Source organism: Colias philodice, chromosome 8 (assembly GCF_061535455.1).
Source record: "Colias philodice isolate Cphi_HAF_F1 chromosome 8, ilColPhil1 Martin Lab GWU primary, whole genome shotgun sequence".
In the NCBI taxonomy this organism is placed as follows: Eukaryota; Metazoa; Arthropoda; class Insecta; order Lepidoptera; family Pieridae; genus Colias; species Colias philodice.
This window is the reverse complement of record NC_143093.1, coordinates 217946-239673: the sequence shown is the minus strand read 5'-3', so window position 1 is coordinate 239673 and position 21728 is coordinate 217946. Positions and strand designations below refer to the sequence as shown.

Below are 21728 nucleotides of genomic sequence, written 5' to 3'. Positions count from 1 at the left end.
AAATTAAATGTATAAATAATTTATTAGTTTAATTAATAAAATATTTTGTCGCGTTATGACATTTTTTATCTATATACAAATCTTGAAGTGACTGTTTGTGCGTAAATTGAAACGCGCGTTTATTGTTTATTCCCATGTGGTGTCGAAAAATGGACGCGCACATGATTCTCTAAGGTTTTGAAAATGTTTTTCTTTATTGTTTACATGCGTTAATGGTTAAAAATTCAAGTGATTGTTTAAAAGTGTTAAGTGAAAATGACAGAAATGCCTCCTTATCTCGCAGTTAATGATGAGGAGAATAACAGTGATCAGACTGATAGTGATTCCTCGGATTATGAAGATGATTTACCTTTATGTTTTAACCAGCCCAGGCATACGGAGCCAATAAAAGGTGCTGAACGAGAAGAACACACGTGGAGAGTGAAGGAGAAGGTAGGAAACTAGTAGTAGATATGGTTACTGCGTCGTAGCTGCATAACAAAACACGCAGGTTCACGATGTCATGAAAACAAACGCACATGGAGCTCCAATGTTTTGTGGTTTGCCTTAATTGTAAACAAGTGAATAATACATTTATCTTATTGGAGAACAATAAAAAACTTCACCTATATTTTTTCGAGTTATAACATTGGTTATAACTTATAACTTTGTAAATAATTCAATAAATGTAAATTTTACTGTATAGTTGTTTTTATTTTCGAAATAAAATAAAGGATGCATTTAAAGAAAATTAAAATGAGTAACAGTGAGAAAAGGTTAATTGTGTATTGTATTTATAAAAAATTAAAAACTTATAATCAGATAAATGTAAGGTGTGACTTATAAATTTAAAAAGTTTGTTTATTATTTCTCATTGTTTACATTGATTGTTGTCAATCATTTTCAATTAAATTAATGGGAGTGTAGAATGCAATTAATGTAAATATTCTAGAGTTATAAGTTTGTCTGAATTTGTTAAGATAATGTAAGCAAAAACACTTTCTTTTCTCGTTTGATTATAAAAAGTAATGTACAAAATATCTCAGTAATTCATAATTTAATAAATATATAAATATTTAAAATATACCTGTAATCTGGTGGCAGTTCACCTCCACAATCACACAAGTCCCACCTTTATTTTTGTGTTACAATGTCCTTCAAATACATTATAAATCAAAAATTACCTTTACCTTGATATAATATTATATTGATTAAATGTCAATCCATTGCACATTAAAATATAGACATATTATTATTAAGTAATTTTATAATAATAATAAATTATATAAATTACAATTCAAGGTAAACTTTTCTTTGATGAGTGGAAATAAAAAATATGAAATGTGACATAACCCACAGCATCATTTTCAAGCCCAGGGTGAAGAATACTGTTCAATATTTTATATTTAATTCAATTGTAAAGTAGACCCAGGCTTAATACTTTACAGTATCTACTGTGCTGAAGAACCAGTTAAGAATATATGAAGGATTCATTGCTTTGAATATGTTTACAGTACAAAACACACTGTGTGGCGCTGGTCCTGTGCCTCAATGTGGGTGTGGACCCACCAGATGTTGTGAAGACACAGCCTTGTGCGAGACTTGAGTGCTGGATTGGTATGTTATGGTGTCCTTCTATTATTTTTGTTTATGCAAGAATGTAGAAAAACATTTACTTTTTCACAGTTAAACTAGAGATATTACATACTTCTATGTATGTTTAAATTAAATGTTTTTTTGTGAAATTTCTATTATTTTGTTATTCAATTTTTTTTAAATAACAATAAACTCAGTTGTTAATATTATGAAGTAGATAGACCAAATAATACAGGATTAATTTGTTATCAACATTATAAATGTCTCCTCATCTAGTTTGAAATGTGATCGAACATTTTATATTATTTTTATTTTCCACGGATTTACAATTTATGTGTAATTTTATGAAAACATTGTGAAAAATAAATAAGTTTTGAATTTGAATTTTATATACAGATCCAAATTCGCTGTCCCCAACCAAAGCTCTGGAGACGATTGGGCATGCGCTACAGTCACAGTACGAGCGTTGGCAGCCGCGCGCGCGTTATAAGCAGTCACTCGACCCTACGAGTGATGAGGTAATCAGTTGGAATTAATTCTTTGACAACTATGTGTAAAGTAACGTAAATAAGTACAAGTTTGACCTTAGATCATTAAGTAATGGATGGAGTACGCTGGCAAATGTTCTAACTAAACTTTCTGCTGATTTTGGTGCGGGGAGGGTAACTCACACTGATGAAACACAATGAAACATAATCACACATTCACAAAAATAATTTGTGTCAACGAAAGTCGTAAAAATTTACGACCTTTTAAGCGACGAGTTTTTAAATTCAACTCTATCATTAAGATAATAAAGATTAAATTTGTATTTCATTCCAAGATAGTCATGTGGAGTGGGGTTCAATATCGCGTTCTAAATTCAACTTTATCACTTAGGTCATAAAGATTAAATTTGTATTTCTTTACAAGATAGTCTCGTAAGGAATGCGGTTCATTAAGGCGTTCTAAATTCAACTTTATCTCCTAGTTCATAAAGATTAAATTTGTATATTTTCTTTCCATGATAGTCTCGTGGGGCCGCATCAATGATCGAGTAAACATGACTCGATTATTTTTCTTGATCATATCGCTAAACGATACGTCGACGATTATTAGAAATTGCATTTTATTAGAAATGTACGTTAAAAAAATAAAAAAATATACACAAATGAAAGGTTATTCCATCTTTTTTAATATTCGACATGTTTGAATTGCTTCTGCAAGACTTGACAGTACAAAACGGCATTTTTAGCGGAGCACTCGCAGACGTCCGTTCGACGTTTTACGAATACGCAGAGTGCTTGTAATCGATTACGCAAGTAGTTTTTATGAAAGGATAAGATTTTTCGATGAAAATAATCTTATACCTCGGCAAAAGGGGAAACGCCTGCGAGTGTTATCCATTACTTAATGATCTAAGAGTTTGACACATTTTTTGTGTGCCCGAGTAACAAACATTCATAATCATAAAATTTTCAGTAAGGATTACTGATTACGGACCCTTACTTAAAATACCGTAAAGCATTTTTGTAAAGATACTACATGAAATACAGAGAGAAATTGCCCTTAAGCGTAAATCGTGCCAGATGCATAAACATCGTATCGTAAAAATATGGTATACTAAAAGAAATTCAGAAGTTTATTTAAATGTATTTAATTTTTTATTTCGGTGGATATTTCTCGAGTTTTCTGAATAATGATTATTTTATGTTCAATTAAAGTTCTGCTAAGTTATCATTTTGCTACCTATATGATAACCTTACTGAAAAGTAAAATGCTATCAATCAATTACATAAAGTAAACAAATTAGACAACATTCTTACAAATGTATAATTAACGAATCGAATCAGACAGCAGCTGTATTGAATGGCTATGAGTAACGCAAATGAGGTAATTAGCTCAGACTGAAGCACTGAATGCCGGCCAGTGCGACCTTAGTGCGAATTGGGCCAATGTCGGATTAGCTCACTTCGCCTAATTTAACTGTACATCCGCTGATGTCATCAGTTTTGTTAGGACATTAAATTCGTACGTTTTATATTAATTTGACATGCAAATTTGGATAGTCAATAGATGTAAATGCTGCAAAATGATATAGATAATTTGGAGATAGATAATAAATAATGCAGACATCTTTACCTAATTAGTGGAATTAGAGCGAATATTATAAGATTATCTGTTTATCACTATGTTGTTTATGTTAAATTTACGTCAAACGCGAAAAACAGAAATGGGAATTAAAAGTTTATCCTTCCCTTTTTCAGTGTATGTATTCCAGATAGTTATGTGTTTATTATGTTTACTACAAATTAGCATGCTTTTAAATATAACATAATAATATGTATTACAAATCATAGCCAAATCATAAATACTTACAAAAAAAATATGACTTCCAATTTTATGTTGGGTTAAAATAAAAAGCTTCAGCTTTAATTTTGCAAAATTAATTAACATAATTATGTAATTAAAAAATGTTGTGTGGTTTTATGAAACCACGGTAAAAGTGAAACTGTTCGAACGGTTCCGAACACTGCTTTGTGTAGCGCATGTCGCGTGACGGTACCTACTCGGCATACCTACTCGGCATACCTACTCGGCAGCCGCGATACACGCGACATGCGCTACACAGACCAAAAAGTTTGAGACGATGTAATAAAAGTTTCACTTCAAAAATAAAAAATCTTATAAGATCTTATAAAATATTTCCGCTATTAATAGATCAAGAAGCTGTGCTGCTCACTCCGTCGCAACGCAAAGGAGGAGCGCGTGCTGTTTCACTACAACGGGCATGGCGTGCCCAAGCCGACCACGCAGGGAGAGATATGGGTGTTTAATAAGGTAGGTAAAATTTTTCATTTAAAAGAATAATTCTAATTAAATAATCCTAATAAAAAATTAAAAACTTAATTATTTCTTATAGGCGTACACACAGTACATCCCCCTATCGATGTACGACCTACAAACGTGGATGGGCGCGCCCTCGCTCTACGTGTACGACTGCTCCAATGCTGGAGTTATTGTGGAGAACTTCAAGCAGTTTGCTGAACAGCATGAGCGGGATTATGAGGTATGTGTTATTGGCTTAATGTTGTATTGATATTTTAGAAAAATAGTTATAGATCTCAAAATATTGAATTATGCAAGTTGGGCATTATTTTATGAAAATTATTAGGAATTACTTGATGTGATTATTTTTAATTATGATTAAACACAAAAAAAACAGGTAATTTTGAGTACTTACTTTTGTGCTATGGTGTTTTTTCTAATATAAATAACATAAGCATGTGTATGTTATCATGTTACACTGAATAATATGTCCTCTGTATTGCCTTTCGATTTGTATGATCAAATATTATACTGTGTTGGGTTATTGCTTCCAGATGCAAGTGAGCAGCAAGGGCGGCGAAGCGACCGGCCCGCCGGTGTCGTACAAGAACTGCATCCAGCTGGCGGCGTGCGCGGCGGGCCAGAGCCTGCCGATGTCGCCCGAGCTGCCCGCCGACCTGTTCACCGCCTGCCTCACCACGCCCGTCAAGATGGCCATGAAGTGGTTCGTGTTGAGAAGCCGTCTCAGATCGGCGAGAGCGGACCTGATTGATCTTATAGATAAGTAAGTATGGTCCTTCGAGACGGATGTGACAACTATTTGTTTATGAACTAAAAGTAGATTTGTTCTTAGCAATTTCATTTGTTTTAATCGAAATAAAATTAATGCACCCAAAATTGCACATTGACATTGTTAGTCACATTTTTAGATATTCAATAGGATAGTTAGTATTTATAAACATCACACATTTTCACATTAAGCTAAACAATACGTGATTGTTTAGTTGAATATGCGTACTCCTCGATAATTTACTATGTCACATTTATTTACAGAAATGTACAATGTACATTATTTCTTGTTATTGCAGAATCCCCGGGCAGGTGACGGACCGTCGCACGATGCTGGGCGAGCTGAACTGGATCTTCACGGCGATCACGGACACGATCGCGTGGAGCTCGCTGCCGGCCGAGCTGTTCCAGCAGCTGTTCCGAGCTGATCTCCTCACAGCCAGTCTGTGCAGGAACTTCCTGCTCGCCGATAGGATCATGAGGTCATTATATTAATATAGTCTTACTATGTTGCTTTGGAATTATGTCGATTGTCTCTAAGCTATTTTTGGAATTTTCAAATTCTAATTTTTGTAAATGATTGTTCTGTAGAATTTTATTTCATTGCAGTGCAGCTCGCATCGATTTTTAACGAGCAGTTTTGATTTGTCATTACCTATTTAAATTGGTCTGCTTGTACAGTTGAATTTGAATTTCTTTTTTTAATAATATTTTGTTCCTATAACAAGTATTAGTATGCAATGACCGGAACGTCCTCCACGTTGCTACACGTGTGCTGCAGGTCGTACAACTGCACGCCGGTGTCGTCGCCCGCCCTCCCGTCCCTCGCGCGCCACCCGCTGTGGGCCGCGTGGGAGCACACGCTGGACCTGGCGCTGGCGCAGCTGCCCGCCCTACTCGCCGAGCGCGCGCCGCCCTACCGCCACTCGCCCTTCTTCCGCGACCAGCTCACCGCCTTCCAGCTGTGGCTCGACCTGGGCAAGTGTACGTGTCCCCCCTATAAATAATTATATTGTTAATTATAATCACTACATAGTATAAAACAAAGTCGCTTTCTCTGCCCCTATGTCCCTATGTATGCTTAAATATTTAAAACTACGCAACGGATTTTGATGCGGTTTTTTTTAAATAGATAGTGATTCAAGAGGAAGGTTTTAGTATATAATTTATGAAGTTTTAAACAAAGCGGGCGGAAAGCTAGTCTATACATCTATACATCTATACAAATATTATAAAGAGGAAAGGTTTGATTTTTTGTTTGTTTGTATGAATTGAATAGGCTCCGAAACTACTTGGCAGATTTGAAAAATTCTTTCACTGTTGGAAAGCTACATCATTTCTGAGTGACATAGGCTAGGTTTTATCCCGGAAATCCCACGGGAACGGGAACTATGCGGGTTTTTTTTGAAAACGCGGGCGAAGCCGCAGGCGGAAAGCTAGTGTATAATAAGCGACAGCAAATTCTTACATTGTTAAATTATTTGTGTAACTGTGTTTTTGCTGAAATAAATAATTTTTCATTTTCATTTCATTTTTCATTTTCAAAAGAGCAACTATGGAGTTTCTTGCCGATTCTTCTGCACAGATACTGCTTTCGAAAGTGCTTCTAGAAGAAGTGTAATTGAATGAGTTAATATTCGAGTGTGGTGTCGGCGGCAGGGTCGGTGTCGCGCGCGCCGCCGGAGCAGCTGCCCATGGTGCTGCAGGTGCTGCTGTCGACGCTGCACCGCGTGCGCGCGCTGCACATCCTGTGCCGCTTCCTGGCGCTGGGCCGCTGGGCCGTGCGCGCCGTGCTGGCCGTCGGCATCTTCCCCTACATGCTCAAGCTGCTGCAGGCCTCCGCGCCCGACCTGCGCCCCGCCATGCTCTACATATGGGCCAAGATTATTGCCGTCGATCCGGTCATTATAAACTTGATTAAATATGTTTAATCATAATACACATACTTAAGGAATATGTTAACAGATTTTTTTATAAATAAGTACTCAAAATACGAAATTTAATATTATATCCCCACGTTGTCACTACATATTATTGATAATTTTAATTAATATTCATAAAACAATACTTACTTAAAATAATTTATAATATCTTATTTGGTGTTTTGTAACAATAATTAATATGTCTATAAATATTTTGCATTGATTATGGTTCGTTTTTTTACAGAGTTGTCAAGTAGATCTGGTGAACGCAAAAGGTCATAAATATTTCCTTGCAATTCTTCAAGACCCATCTGTTGATGTAAGTTTAACATACGTACGTGACTTAACAATTTTTTTTGCTGGTATTTTGACTTGACTATAATATGTGTTTTTTACATTTCAGACAGAACATCGCACGCTAGCTGCGTTCGTGTTGGCGGGGATCGTGGACAATTATCCTGCGGGTCAAGAGGCAGCTTTACAGGTTTGTTAATTATTTTTTCGTGATTGATTTTACGCGAATATAAAGATTGTAACGGATTTTAAACGCAATTTATTTATTACTAGCGGTCCGCCCCGGCTTCGCCCGTGGTACATATTTCGCAATAAAAGGTAGCCTATGTTCTTTCTCAGGGTCTAAAGATTATTTGTGCCAAATTTCATCAAAATCGGTCTAGTAGTTTATGCGTGAAAACCATACGTTTAATAGACAATAATTTTTTTTTATAACATTATTGTTAAATTTTTTTTCATGTTATTGTAGGGTGAAAATAAACTAAGTATGTTTTTTCATTTATAATTTTTTAAATGTTCTAATATTTACGTATTAACTGATTTTTTAACTTATGGGTAAACAATATGTATTTGAATAATGTAGTGTCATTTGTTTCGTTTGTTGTGTGCAGGGTTCGATGATATCAGCGTGCCTGGAGCAGCTGCACGAGGCGGAGGGCGCTGGTAGTGGGAGTGGGGAGGGCGTGCTGCAGCAGTGGGCCTGCGTGGGGCTGGGCCGGCTGTGGCGCGGCTGCGAGGCGGCGCGCTGGGCCGGCGCGCGCGACCTGGCGCACGAGAAGCTGGCGCCGCTGCTGGCGCACGCGCGGCCCGACACGCGCGCCGCCGCCGCCTTCGCGCTGGGCTGCTTCGTGGGCGCCGCGCCCGCCGCGCCGCGCACCGACCACGCCAACGCGCTCGACCACCAGGTGGCCGTGCTGCTGGCCCGGCGCCTCGCGCTCGACGCCTCGCCGCTGCCGCGCGCCGAGATACTCGCCGGTGAGCCGACACCCCATACGTACACATGCATGCATACGCACGCACCGTACGCACAATAATACATCTACAAATCTGCACAGTCGAATGTCATAGCCATAAACTAGTTTTGGATTTTATATTTGTGCAGCACAATAATACAATTATTAGAAAAAAAAAATATTTTCTTATCATATTAATTTTAATTATTTTTGCCTTGCTCATTGTGACTTTTCATTTTCAGCATTACAATGGGTGGTACTTATATTCGAGCAACACTTCATAGCAGTTTATATTCAAGAGCGAATGCGACGCAGTGATAGGTAAGTTTTGCAAAATGTTCTACACTTGAATTTTTACGACAATGACAAAAAATATAATTTTTAATTTCATTTACATAATATGTACGTATTTATTTTAATTCGTTAAAGTTATCTTTTTATAATAACGTGTATGTGTGTAGGGAGTCGGGTCGCGGCGCGGGAGGTGGGCAGGTGGACCGTGGACAGGAGGCGCTGGCGGGGGGCCGCCCGCCCAGGCACTCCTCGCCGCACCACTCGCTCGCGCTGCCCGCCATCGGTGAGCACCACCACCACTACACTAACACTTACCTTTCCACCACTTTCAGAAAATAAAGAATATACAACACTGTGGTGTTGTATATTCTTTATTTGATGAAACACCACGCGACCCTACACCACACCACGCTACACCACGCAACGCTCTTTATTTAATTTGTTATAATCAAACTAAAAACTGATTGCTATGTGATTTCCTTTATCTTGTTTGTAAAAATTTTAGATTTTTATTTATTCAAACTGTATAATCGATGATAATGTTGAATCACGCAGAAAAAAGACCACAATATACAAACAAAGACATGCTTATATAAACTCTAACGCCTAGAACATAAGGTACGTTGTCACTTGCGTTATTTTGCAGGTTTCGGCTCGGTGTACATGAAGCTGTGGGGCTGCGTGTGCGCCATGTGCCGCGAGCCGCACCCCACGCTGTCGCAGATGGCCAATGACGTCATCGGGTATATAGCCAATCAGGTAACGGGATTTTGTATTTTGTTTACATTTTGAAATAATTTAACGAAATGTTTTAATTCCATACTGAAAATGAATGATCTCGTGTCTTAAATTTTTTAATATCTCTGGACATAGAAGATATTTTGTTTTTATGGCGTAAATGTGAATTTTTTTTGTTTGATTATGAAAGTGACACTGGGTTCATCAATTATTATTAAAAAAGGAAATATTGCGGTTGTTTTTTGTCAAATTATTTTTTTTACCTACCTTTACAATCAATTTGGTTGTTGTATTTTTTTTTTGAAGTACTTGATCGGTTCACAGGTAGACAGCGTGGGGCGCGAGGTGTCGGAGCGGCACTCGAGCAGCGGGTCGAGCTCGCTGCCGCCGTCGCCCAACACGCGGCCCGCGCCGCCGCCCAACCCGCACACGCCGCACCTCGGTGCGTACACACAACTATACCATACCATACGCGAATAAGTTCAAATTTTCGATAAATTTCAATAATCCAAACGTTATTTTATTTGAAAAACGAAAAAAAAATTGTCCGGCACCGTCCGTAAATTCAAGATACATGAAATGCTGACGATTGTGCGGCGTTGCGCTGTGAATTAAAGCGTTACGTGCGCTCGAAAGCGAGGCTACAGCCAGGCTCGGCCTGTTGTGTGTGATCGGTGATGGTGTCTGATCAAGCGCCGCTTCCCGCGCTCCGTCTCCTTGCACGCAATAGGGTGAAATCATTTTGACGAAAAAAATATTAATTGAATTTACGTTCTTATAAGCGAAACCAAACGACTGGTTTCAAAGATAACGGTTTTTAAACTAACAGCCTGTTGTATATGTTCATTTCATAACACTAAACACCTATACACTTTGGACGGTAAAAATTAATGTTATCTGCAGGTCACCGCCGCGGCAAGTCCGGTCTGCCGCACACTATTTCTGAGGACTCTGTGGCGCATCGAGACCGAGACTCCACTTCCTCTACTTCCAGTGAGTATTAATCCCTCAGCCCCCGGAATCACAGACACAATAGAAAATCTATTGTGTCTGGCTCGGTGGTCAAGGGGTTAATTTTCAATCTTGGCCGAATAATGTAAAAAAATGCTAATGTTGTTATGATTTTATTAGAAGTGGATTCAAACTGTTAGTTACTAAATTGAAATATTGAAAGGTATATTATGTGGAATACCAGAAATTTTCTCTAATGATAATTTGGCAAGGTATTATGGGGATTCATTTATCTTTGTTTATTGTTCTGTAAAAAAACATTATCAATGACCAAAATATTTGGTCCTTCGAGCTGGTTCTACGTATTATAGCTATTTTGCATATTTTTTTTTACATTTTTCTTGTGAAATACGATGTATTAAACTGTGTTAACTGTAAAATAACTTCAATAACATGTGTATTGTGTGCGTTACAGGTCAATCAGCTAAAAAGCCGATAGTGAGCACGCAGTACGTGGAGTGGGCGAGCGCGCAGTTCGCGCGCGGCGCGTGGGGCGCGGCGGAGGGGGTGGGCGTGGGCGTGGGCGAGGGGGAGGGGGGAGACGGGGCTGGGGCGCGGGGGGATGATGACGTGGAGTGCCGCGCGCACCACGAGCGGCTGTGGCGACGCGCGCGGAACACGAGCATACGCAGGGAGGCGCGCGGTTAGTGAAGCGCTGTTTTTGGTTTCAATGTTACTGGAAAAATGACGATCTCGATGATAAAATAATTATATTTTGTTCATTGTTTTGGATAGATGAGATCTTGCCGGTCGGCAAAACATATACGATGTGTAATCTTCTTGATGCGTAAAGCGTGTCTTTTATTTTATTTGAAAAAAAAATTTTTTTGATGAGACTAAGAGATTGGTCTGTTGGGGGTCGGATGTAACTAAAAATGTACTATAACTAACTGGTTGTCGTTTACTAAAAGGTAGAAAGAAAACTAATTTCATGTTGTTTATTTGTTTACAAACATTGATAATAATAAATTATCAAAGTATCTCATTACATTTTGAAGAGCACAACAAAAACTAAATTTCAGGCTTATTATTTACGAAATGATGATATAATGTGTGTGTGTTAGCGCTGCGCACGAGCCGCGTGTCCCGGCTGGAGACGCAGGCGTTCCACTCGCGCTGCCCGCTGCCGCCCGCCGTCGTGCTGTTCCACCCGTACGAGCAGCACGCCGCCGTCGCCTCCAAGGACAACTTCGGGTGAGGCCCACACCACATTGTAACGATATAATGTGTGTGTGTTAGCGCTGCGCACGAGCCGCGTGTCCCGGCTGGAGACGCAGGCGTTCCACTCGCGCTGCCCGCTGCCGCCCGCCGTCGTGCTGTTCCACCCGTACGAGCAGCACGCCGCCGTCGCCTCCAAGGACAACTTCGGGTGAGGCCCACACCACATTGTAACGATATAATGTGTGTGTGTTAGCGCTGCGCACGAGCCGCGTGTCCCGGCTGGAGACGCAGGCGTTCCACTCGCGCTGCCCGCTGCCGCCCGCCGTCGTGCTGTTCCACCCGTACGAGCAGCACGCCGCCGTCGCCTCCAAGGACAACTTCGGGTGAGGCCCACACCACATTGTAACGATATAATGTGTGTGTGTTAGCGCTGCGCACGAGCCGCGTGTCCCGGCTGGAGACGCAGGCGTTCCACTCGCGCTGCCCGCTGCCGCCCGCCGTCGTGCTGTTCCACCCGTACGAGCAGCACGCCGCCGTCGCCTCCAAGGACAACTTCGGGTGAGGCCCACACCACATTGTAACGATATAATGTGTGTGTGTTAGCGCTGCGCACGAGCCGCGTGTCCCGGCTGGAGACGCAGGCGTTCCACTCGCGCTGCCCGCTGCCGCCCGCCGTCGTGCTGTTCCACCCGTACGAGCAGCACGCCGCCGTCGCCTCCAAGGACAACTTCGGGTGAGGCCCACACCACATTGTAACGATATAATGTGTGTGTGTTAGCGCTGCGCACGAGCCGCGTGTCCCGGCTGGAGACGCAGGCGTTCCACTCGCGCTGCCCGCTGCCGCCCGCCGTCGTGCTGTTCCACCCGTACGAGCAGCACGCCGCCGTCGCCTCCAAGGACAACTTCGGGTGAGGCCCACACCACATTGTAACGATATAATGTGTGTGTGTTAGCGCTGCGCACGAGCCGCGTGTCCCGGCTGGAGACGCAGGCGTTCCACTCGCGCTGCCCGCTGCCGCCCGCCGTCGTGCTGTTCCACCCGTACGAGCAGCACGCCGCCGTCGCCTCCAAGGACAACTTCGGGTGAGGCCCACACCACATTGTAACGATATAATGTGTGTGTGTTAGCGCTGCGCACGAGCCGCGTGTCCCGGCTGGAGACGCAGGCGTTCCACTCGCGCTGCCCGCTGCCGCCCGCCGTCGTGCTGTTCCACCCGTACGAGCAGCACGCCGCCGTCGCCTCCAAGGACAACTTCGGGTGAGGCCCACACCACAGTAACGTTAGCAAATCAATTTCAGGACAATTATCACACACGGCACGATCTCATCCCATATTAAGCTTTCGCTTGTGTTATGGAAACCAGATGGCAGATAAACATACATATTATATAATCTTATATATAAAAATGAATCGCAAAATGTGTTGGTAAGCGCATAACTTGAGAACGGCTGAACCGATTTCGATAATTCTTTTTTTATTATATTCCTTGAAGTACGAGGATGGTTCTTATGTAGAGAAAACGTAAATATTATGTACCACGGGCGAAGCCGGGGCGGACCGCTAGTTTTAAATAAATACTTATATAGATAATTAACACCCAGACAATAGTTTCGAAAATTATGCAATTTATGTCTGTATGTAAAAATAAATTACGAAAATTATGCAATTTATGTCTGTATGTAAAAATAAATTACTATTTCCTCCTTGATCACGGCATCTCGCGTGGATAGCTTGACCGATTTCGATAACTCTTATTTAGATATGGTCGTTATTGTCATGAGAAGGATCTTCATAATTAATTAATAATACATATTTCTTGCAGGATATGGGACTGGGGCACAGCGGCAAAGCTGTGCGTGGGCACGTGGCGTCGCACGTGGGGCCGCATCACGGCGCTGGCCTACCTCAACGCGCACCACCACACGGCGCTCGCCGTCGCCTCGCACCAGGGCAACCTCGCCATCTACCGGTAACAGCACCCTTCAGCAAATATGTAGAAACGACGTGAATCCACTTCAGTTCATACAAATAACACTCCAATATCCAATCTATACTAATATTATAAAGCTGAAGAGTTTGTTTGAACGCGCTAATCTCACGAACTACTGGTCCGATTTGAAAAATTCTTTCGGTGTTAGATAGCCCATTTTTTCTTATTGGAGTAATTCCTTCAGCCGACATGTAAAATAACGTGTTGTTGTGCTCGGTGGCAGGCCATCGTCGTCGGGCAGCAGCATGGAGCCGCAGCTGGTGTCGGCGTGGCGCGCGCTGGACGTGCGGCCCGCGCCCGACTACCGCCCGCCGCCCGCGCAGCCCATCTACAGTCAGTATATCGTACATACATACACACATACACGCGTCGTCGGGCAGCAGCATGGAGCCGCAGCTGGTGTCGGCGTGGCGCGCGCTGGACGTGCGGCCCGCGCCCGACTACCGCCCGCCGCCCGCGCAGCCCATCTACAGTCAGTATACTATATATGCTACTGTCAAAACCCTGAACCAGTAAGGTTATTGACTGGTTCAGGGTTTTGACTGTAACATATACACACATACACACACACACGCGCGTACGTGCAATTAATACAGTCGGTATATACACATACGCACACTACGTGCTCGTACACATACGCACGCATACAACGTACGGCATATATTCAGTCTACAATCAAAATATGATCGCAAACACACACCTACTCATATGGTAACAAAAACAAAAATAAAAATTCACATAAAAAGATGGATAAAATTACGCACACAAACACACAAGAACCTACACATACCAAAGTGCACACGCATACATACACTACGCACAGTTTGTTCATTCAAATTAAAAGAATCCAGTTGCACACACTCGTCCTGTTAATTTTGACATTTTTTTTAGAATCACAAGATAAAGCATGTTTGTTCGTAATCTTAAATGTTTGAAGTCTTCGTGATTTTTTGTGTATGTTCCTCACATAGATGTTTTTACTAATAGGGTATTTAATATTTAAAGCAATTTTTTTTTTATCAAAATGTAAGATATTTGTGTACTGTGTTAACATTGTGGCCTGTGGGGTGTGCATTGTGATCGTACTCATTTGCTTCTCACTAATCGGAATGTACAAACGCATTGATCAACATTTTATATGTACCACAAATATTTGTTCAAAGTCAAGTTTCATATTCAAACGCAATTTGATTTATTCTCCATAGATTTAGTTACAAGTCATCTTAGGCAAACATCGCTCATGATTTAGACTTTAGGTTTAGAGTATTTTATATAAAAAAAACAATACATGCACAGAGTACAAATAGCGGCTAAAGCCATTGATGTGAGGGACGTGTTAGGGCACCTTATCAGCTTGGACCTAGCTGATAAAGCTAGGTTAGGTAGTTAGGTTAGGTCAGTCCGGGTGGTGAGTGGTGTGCGTGTGCAGGTCTGGCGCAGCTGGTGTCGGAGCAGTTCAGCTCGGCGGACGAGCGGCTCGCGGCCGGCAAGGCGCGCGCAGACGCTGAGCGTGAGTGCCCGCGCGTAACACTCGCAAGCTTACTTACTTACTGACTGAACTATAAGCTTGTATTGTTCTTGGATACGCTTCCGCTTGGGCAGATGATAATTATCTATGTAAAACTGCATTTTCGGGTTTCCGTTTGAATTAGCAAAATGCGGGTAGTTGTGCTTTTGCATGTAGTAGGATTCATTTTAGTTTGCTATAGTGCGTAATATCAGCTGTTATATTTCTCTGCTTCCCAAATTACTTCCTTGACTTTCTCGTATTTCTATAAATATTATTAGCGTGTAGTTTAGTTCATTAAATTAGTTATCATCTATTAGTTTAGTGTAGGCATTCGTAGTAAACGGCTCAAAAGAGTAACTAGAATTTAGCATTTAGATAAGTGCATTCATGATTGCAGTATGATATGTAATTATCTTTTTTTTTTTCATTTTTATAAATACAACTCGATTCCATCACTGCTTATTGTTTTAAAATTTTATGCATTTTTAATGGTATGAATAAATTACTAATAATATTTAACTGTTGGTCCTTCGAGTTGGATCTCTACTAGTCACAATATTGTTACGTAGCGAATGAACTAGTAAGTATTGTGTGTGTCGCAGTGGGTGTGAGCACTGGTTCGGGCGGCGGCTGGTCGGCGCCGCCGCCGGGCACGCTGCTGCGCTGGGCGGCGCGCCGCTGCAGCCTGGCGCTGGCCGGGCCCGCGCCCGCCGTGCGCCTGTGGGACGCCGTCGCCGAGATGCTGCAGGCCGACATCGACACGGGTAAGTGTGCCGCTGCCGGTGAGATGACAGATAGTCGGTGACAGATAAAATATTAAATAAATAGTGCCAATAATATGGTATATCGAACTATTTTCTTCATCTACCTACTCATTTCAAACATATTATAATTTATTATCTTTAAAAATGTGACCGTATTGATATTTAATATCATTTAATAAAAGATTGTATTCTTTATCAATTGATTAATTTATATTTTTTCTTGTTAAGCTAATATAGGAATGAAGTATCTTATCGCGCGTTGCGAAAGGTGGCTAGACGGAATAGTTGTATCGACACTTTTTGCTTTTGTTGTGCAGCGTGCGCGTGTTTCTCTGTGTCTCTCTTCTTTTCTCATAGATAAAAGAAATTCGTTCCATTCCTTCAAATTTTTGAAGTGAAAACTTCTTTAGCGGCGTTGAGCACTTTTTCTGTAATGGGTATAAAATCTTAAACTCGTGTCAGGACACGTGACCTGATGGAAAAAGCGTAAGACGGATGGATATCAAACATGTTCAACGTTAATAATCAAGTTTTCACTTCTGCCGGCACTCCCGGAGTGCAACCCGTCTTTTTTTTGTTAATATACTGTGACTACACATGTGTGTGTGTGCAGGCACCGAGGCGGCGGCGACGTCGCTGTGGCGCGGGCGCTGGCAGGCGGTGTGCGGGTTCGCGGACGGCGCTGTGCGCGCGTGGGACGAGCGGGCGCCGCGCGACGCGCTGTACGCGCTGCGCGACCACAGCGCGCCCGTGCTCGCCGCCGCGCCCAGGCACGACCACCACGCCATCGTCACGGGCTGGTATGTGTGTGTATAGGGAGCAGGCGGTGCGCGCGTGGGACGAGCGGGCGCCGCGCGACGCGCTGTACGCGCTGCGCGACCACAGCGCGCCCGTGCTCGCCGCCGCGCCCAGGCACGACCACCACGCCATCGTCACGGGCTGGTATGTGTGTGTATAGGGAGCAGGCGGTGCGCGCGTGGGACGAGCGGGCGCCGCGCGACGCGCTGTACGCGCTGCGCGACCACAGCGCGCCCGTGCTCGCCGCCGCGCCCAGGCACGACCACCACGCCATCGTCACGGGCTGGTATGTGTGTGTATAGGGAGCAGGCGGTGCGCGCGTGGGACGAGCGGGCGCCGCGCGACGCGCTGTACGCGCTGCGCGACCACAGCGCGCCCGTGCTCGCCGCCGCGCCCAGGCACGACCACCACGCCATCGTCACGGGCTGGTATGTGTGTGTATAGGGAGCAGGCGGTGCGCGCGTGGGACGAGCGGGCGCCGCGCGACGCGCTGTACGCGCTGCGCGACCACAGCGCGCCCGTGCTCGCCGCCGCGCCCAGGCACGACCACCACGCCATCGTCACGGGCTGGTATGTGTGTGTATAGGGAGCAGGCGGTGCGCGCGTGGGACGAGCGGGCGCCGCGCGACGCGCTGTACGCGCTGCGCGACCACAGCGCGCCCGTGCTCGCCGCCGCGCCCAGGCACGACCACCACGCCATCGTCACGGGCTGGTATGTGTGTGTATAGGGAGCAGGCGGTGCGCGCGTGGGACGAGCGGGCGCCGCGCGACGCGCTGTACGCGCTGCGCGACCACAGCGCGCCCGTGCTCGCCGCCGCGCCCAGGCACGACCACCACGCCATCGTCACGGGCTGGTATGTGTGTGTATAGGGAGCAGGCGGTGCGCGCGTGGGACGAGCGGGCGCCGCGCGACGCGCTGTACGCGCTGCGCGACCACAGCGCGCCCGTGCTCGCCGCCGCGCCCAGGCACGACCACCACGCCATCGTCACGGGCTGGTATGTGTGTGTATAGGGAGCAGGCGGTGCGCGCGTGGGACGAGCGGGCGCCGCGCGACGCGCTGTACGCGCTGCGCGACCACAGCGCGCCCGTGCTCGCCGCCGCGCCCAGGCACGACCACCACGCCATCGTCACGGGCTGGTATGTGTGTGTATAGGGAGCAGGCGGTGCGCGCGTGGGACGAGCGGGCGCCGCGCGACGCGCTGTACGCGCTGCGCGACCACAGCGCGCCCGTGCTCGCCGCCGCGCCCAGGCACGACCACCACGCCATCGTCACGGGCTGGTATGTGTGTGTATAGGGAGCAGGCGGTGCGCGCGTGGGACGAGCGGGCGCCGCGCGACGCGCTGTACGCGCTGCGCGACCACAGCGCGCCCGTGCTCGCCGCCGCGCCCAGGCACGACCACCACGCCATCGTCACGGGCTGGTATGTGTGTGTATAGGGAGCAGGCGGTGCGCGCGTGGGACGAGCGGGCGCCGCGCGACGCGCTGTACGCGCTGCGCGACCACAGCGCGCCCGTGCTCGCCGCCGCGCCCAGGCACGACCACCACGCCATCGTCACGGGCTGGTATACACGTCTTATTGGAATATTTAGAACATATGTATAAGTCATTTCAATCGACTTCAAAAAAGGAAAAAATTCTCAATTCGATTTGTTACTGTATTTGGGACATCAAAATTTTTGATGATTTTTTTTCTATTCTAAGGATAGTGTTCCGATCGGTCCTATTCGATAAATGAACCTGTATTAGTGTTCAATTAACAATTAGTGAGAAAAACGCGTAAAAAAATTATGAAGTATGGATACGAAACATTTATTCGCATCTACTATGAAACTACAATAAAAAGCTATAAATTAGAATAGAACACTGTACGTGTGACAACGTGTGTTGCAGCATGGACGGCACGGTGCGCATCTACGACACGCGCAAGGTGTCCGCCGCGGTGGTGGTGGTGCGCGCGCCCGGCCCGCTCGCCGCGCTCGACGTGCACCCCCGCGCGCCGCTGCTCGCCTGGTACCAAACACGTTATACTTTATACCACGCTAGATGTAGCCCGCGGCTTCGCCCACGTTTTCAAAGAAAAACCCGCATACCGTTCCCGTGGGATTTCCGGGATAAAACCTATCCTATGTGTTAATCCAAGTTACCCTCTATACATATATGTGCTAAATTTTATTGTAATCGGTTCAGTAGTATTTGTGTGAAAGAATAACAAACACACACACACACAGATCCTCACAAACTTTCGCATTTATAATATTAGTAGAATATACCGCATACTGTATACGATATAAGGATATAACACGCACTTTATACCGATCATTCTATAGTTACACCAAACAGATGCAGATTACAGCATACACTTTACACCACACATAACACTCTACCACTATAGATTCCACTGTATACTCTCCACACGATATAATATTCAAACTTCCAAACTGGTATCATGTCCCCAACACCTAACAGTCATTACCACTTAATGTACTTATGTTTCTTATAATATTTTACCGTTGATGCAGTTATCAATTTTATTATACCGTCGTGATGCGGATGTAATTCTCGGTATTATAAAAATTTGCTGCTATGTACGTCTTGCGTGTATAACGTGTCATTTTGCGTGTCACGTGCTAAGACGGCCACGTTTTGCGCATAATGTTAGATTTGACGTGCGTGCTAATGTATTGTGTCCCATATTGCAGCGGGTCGGTGAACCAGTGCATCAGCATCTACGACCTGCGCGGCGCGCACCTCAACACGATCAAGTTCCACGAGGGCTTCATGGGCGCGCGCATCGGGCCCGTCTCCTGCCTCACCTTCCACCCGCTCAGGTATACTAGTTACGACCCGCGCACCTCAACACGATCAAGTTCCACGAGGGCTTCATGGGCGCGCGCATCGGGCCCGTCTCCTGCCTCACCTTCCACCCGCTCAGGTATACTAGTTACGACCCGCGCACCTCAACACGATCAAGTTCCACGAGGGCTTCATGGGCGCGCGCATCGGGCCCGTCTCCTGCCTCACCTTCCACCCGCTCAGGTATACTAGTTACGACCCGCGCACCTCAACACGATCAAGTTCCACGAGGGCTTCATGGGCGCGCGCATCGGGCCCGTCTCCTGCCTCACCTTCCACCCGCTCAGGTATACTAGTTACGACCCGCGCACCTCAACACGATCAAGTTCCACGAGGGCTTCATGGGCGCGCGCATCGGGCCCGTCTCCTGCCTCACCTTCCACCCGCTCAGGTATACTAGTTACGACCCGCGCACCTCAACACGATCAAGTTCCACGAGGGCTTCATGGGCGCGCGCATCGGGCCCGTCTCCTGCCTCACCTTCCACCCGCTCAGGTATACTAGTTACGACCCGCGCACCTCAACACGATCAAGTTCCACGAGGGCTTCATGGGCGCGCGCATCGGGCCCGTCTCCTGCCTCACCTTCCACCCGCTCAGGTATACTAGTTACGACCCGCGCACCTCAACACGATCAAGTTCCACGAGGGCTTCATGGGCGCGCGCATCGGGCCCGTCTCCTGCCTCACCTTCCACCCGCTCAGGTATACTAGTTACGACCCGCGCACCTCAACACGATCAAGTTCCACGAGGGCTTCATGGGCGCGCGCATCGGGCCCGTCTCCTGCCTCACCTTCCACCCGCTCAGGTATACTAGTTACGACCCGCGCACCTCAACACGATCAAGTTCCACGAGGGCTTCATGGGCGCGCGCATCGGGCCCGTCTCCTGCCTCACCTTCCACCCGCTCAGGTATACTAGTTACACTATTTATTTGGATACTACAGCTCAAACTTACGAAAATTGTTATATTTACGTTTTCAATTAGACATAGGAAAATATTTGTATCACTGTTATACTTTATATATAAAATTAATTGAATAATTTTATCAACCTCGTGCTATCCACACAAACGTTTATAGTAACACAGTAATAACGTCGGTGTGTTGCAGGTGCGCGATGGGCGTGGGCTCGAAGGACTCGACGGTGTCGGTGTACGTGTCGGAGGCGCGGCGGTGACCCTCGCTGTACGGGCTGGCGCTGCCGCTGCCCTTCTCGCACTGACACCCGCCCCGCCACGCCTTCGCCCCGCCACGCCTTCGCCCCGCCACGCCTTCGCCCCGCCACGCCTTCGCTCCGCCGCGCGCCCGCAGCGAGGACGAAATGCGCAAGCAGAGTGAGCAGCCAATGTTGTATAATAGAGCGGGATTACCGCGTTGTATAGTTTGATACAAGCAAGTATAACAAATAATTTTTAGTAATTTTGCATTATTAAAATACGATTTACTACATCTTGGACGTACATATTTTGAATAGTAATTAATGTAACTGTATTGTAGAGTAATAGGCACAGGACTAAAAGATTTGTTTTATTAAAGAACATATTTTAAAAAAAGTTATTTTTTTCAGCTTGTGCTAAACACACCATCAGTTCGATAGTGGAGCGAGATCATTACATCAACTATAAATACGTATATAATATAAAATACACTAGTCGCTCACCATAGTATCGCTTCCTGTACAACCCTTACCCTTAATTTGTGGCTAAAGGCATAAGCGATTTTGTTCATAACTCCCTATTTACTAATTCATGTCTGCTATTTGCTATAATTTAAACGTTTTCATATTATGGTTGTGAAAGCTTTTAACGTTTAAGTAAAGTTTGTTTCTGTTCACTATATAAATGTTTTACAATGTTGTCTGTTTGTTAGTTCGTTATTTTATCTGTGTATCTATACATACAGTGGTTGAACGAAAATGTTAAGACATGAAAGAAAAGATATTTCGACATCGCGAAATATATGAGGTTTGTTGGCAGCCCTAACTGTTGATACAAAAGCGAATTGTGATAGCCCTGTGTTGAGGTACTGAGGTCTGTGCGTTTATTACTTGTTCAATGTTTTCTGCAGTCGTTTACAAACTTCCCACCGAATAGTTGTGCCATTTAAATTTCCTTTATTTACATTTAAAATAGCAGACATGACCCGGTATATCTTATATTGTTTAACACAAAATAATTCCCACATAGTACTTATAAATATAATTATTAATAATATATTGCAACATTATTTAGCATTATTAAAGGACATTTTAGTAACAACATAAT

General features: G+C 44.7%; 2 protein-coding genes across 2 annotated transcripts in view; one reads left to right on the top strand and one right to left on the bottom strand.

Annotated features, from left to right (window-relative positions):
• Window positions 1–524, bottom strand: part of LOC149486245 (DNA polymerase nu-like) — a 13986-nt gene extending 13462 nt beyond the window's left edge. Inside the window, exon 1 of the mRNA XM_089697698.1 lies at window positions 350–524. The gene's annotated coding sequence lies outside the window, so the exon portion shown is untranslated. The remainder of the gene's footprint in view (window positions 1–349) is intronic.
• On the top strand, window positions 109–21728 carry raptor (regulatory associated protein of MTOR complex 1). Its single transcript, XM_089697771.1, has 28 exons — window positions 109–432; window positions 1494–1596; window positions 1972–2093; window positions 4276–4395; window positions 4478–4624; window positions 4938–5167; window positions 5472–5654; window positions 5954–6156; window positions 6832–7073; window positions 7339–7413; window positions 7498–7578; window positions 8000–8363; window positions 8584–8662; window positions 8803–8918; window positions 9282–9394; window positions 9698–9815; window positions 10277–10366; window positions 10800–11027; window positions 11449–11578; window positions 13369–13515; window positions 13760–13869; window positions 14966–15046; window positions 15667–15810; window positions 16424–16610; window positions 18501–18620; window positions 19310–19438; window positions 20575–20856; window positions 21032–21728. The coding sequence occupies exons 1-27, from the start codon at window positions 256–258 to the stop codon at window positions 20639–20641; spliced, it is 3906 nt and encodes a 1301-aa protein (XP_089553897.1). The 5' UTR covers window positions 109–255; the 3' UTR covers window positions 20642–20856; window positions 21032–21728.

Bases quoted from the DNA above. Each gene is read 5' to 3' on its own strand.
- raptor (XM_089697771.1), top strand. From the start codon at position 256: ATGACAGAAATGCCTCCTTATCTCGCAGTTAATGATGAGGAGAATAAC. The intron at 4,625-4,937 runs GTATGTGTTATT...TATTGCTTCCAG, and splicing joins AGCATGAGCGGGATTATGAG to ATGCAAGTGAGCAGCAAGGG. The intron at 13,870-14,965 runs GTCAGTATATCG...GTGCGTGTGCAG, and splicing joins GCCCGCGCAGCCCATCTACA to GTCTGGCGCAGCTGGTGTCG.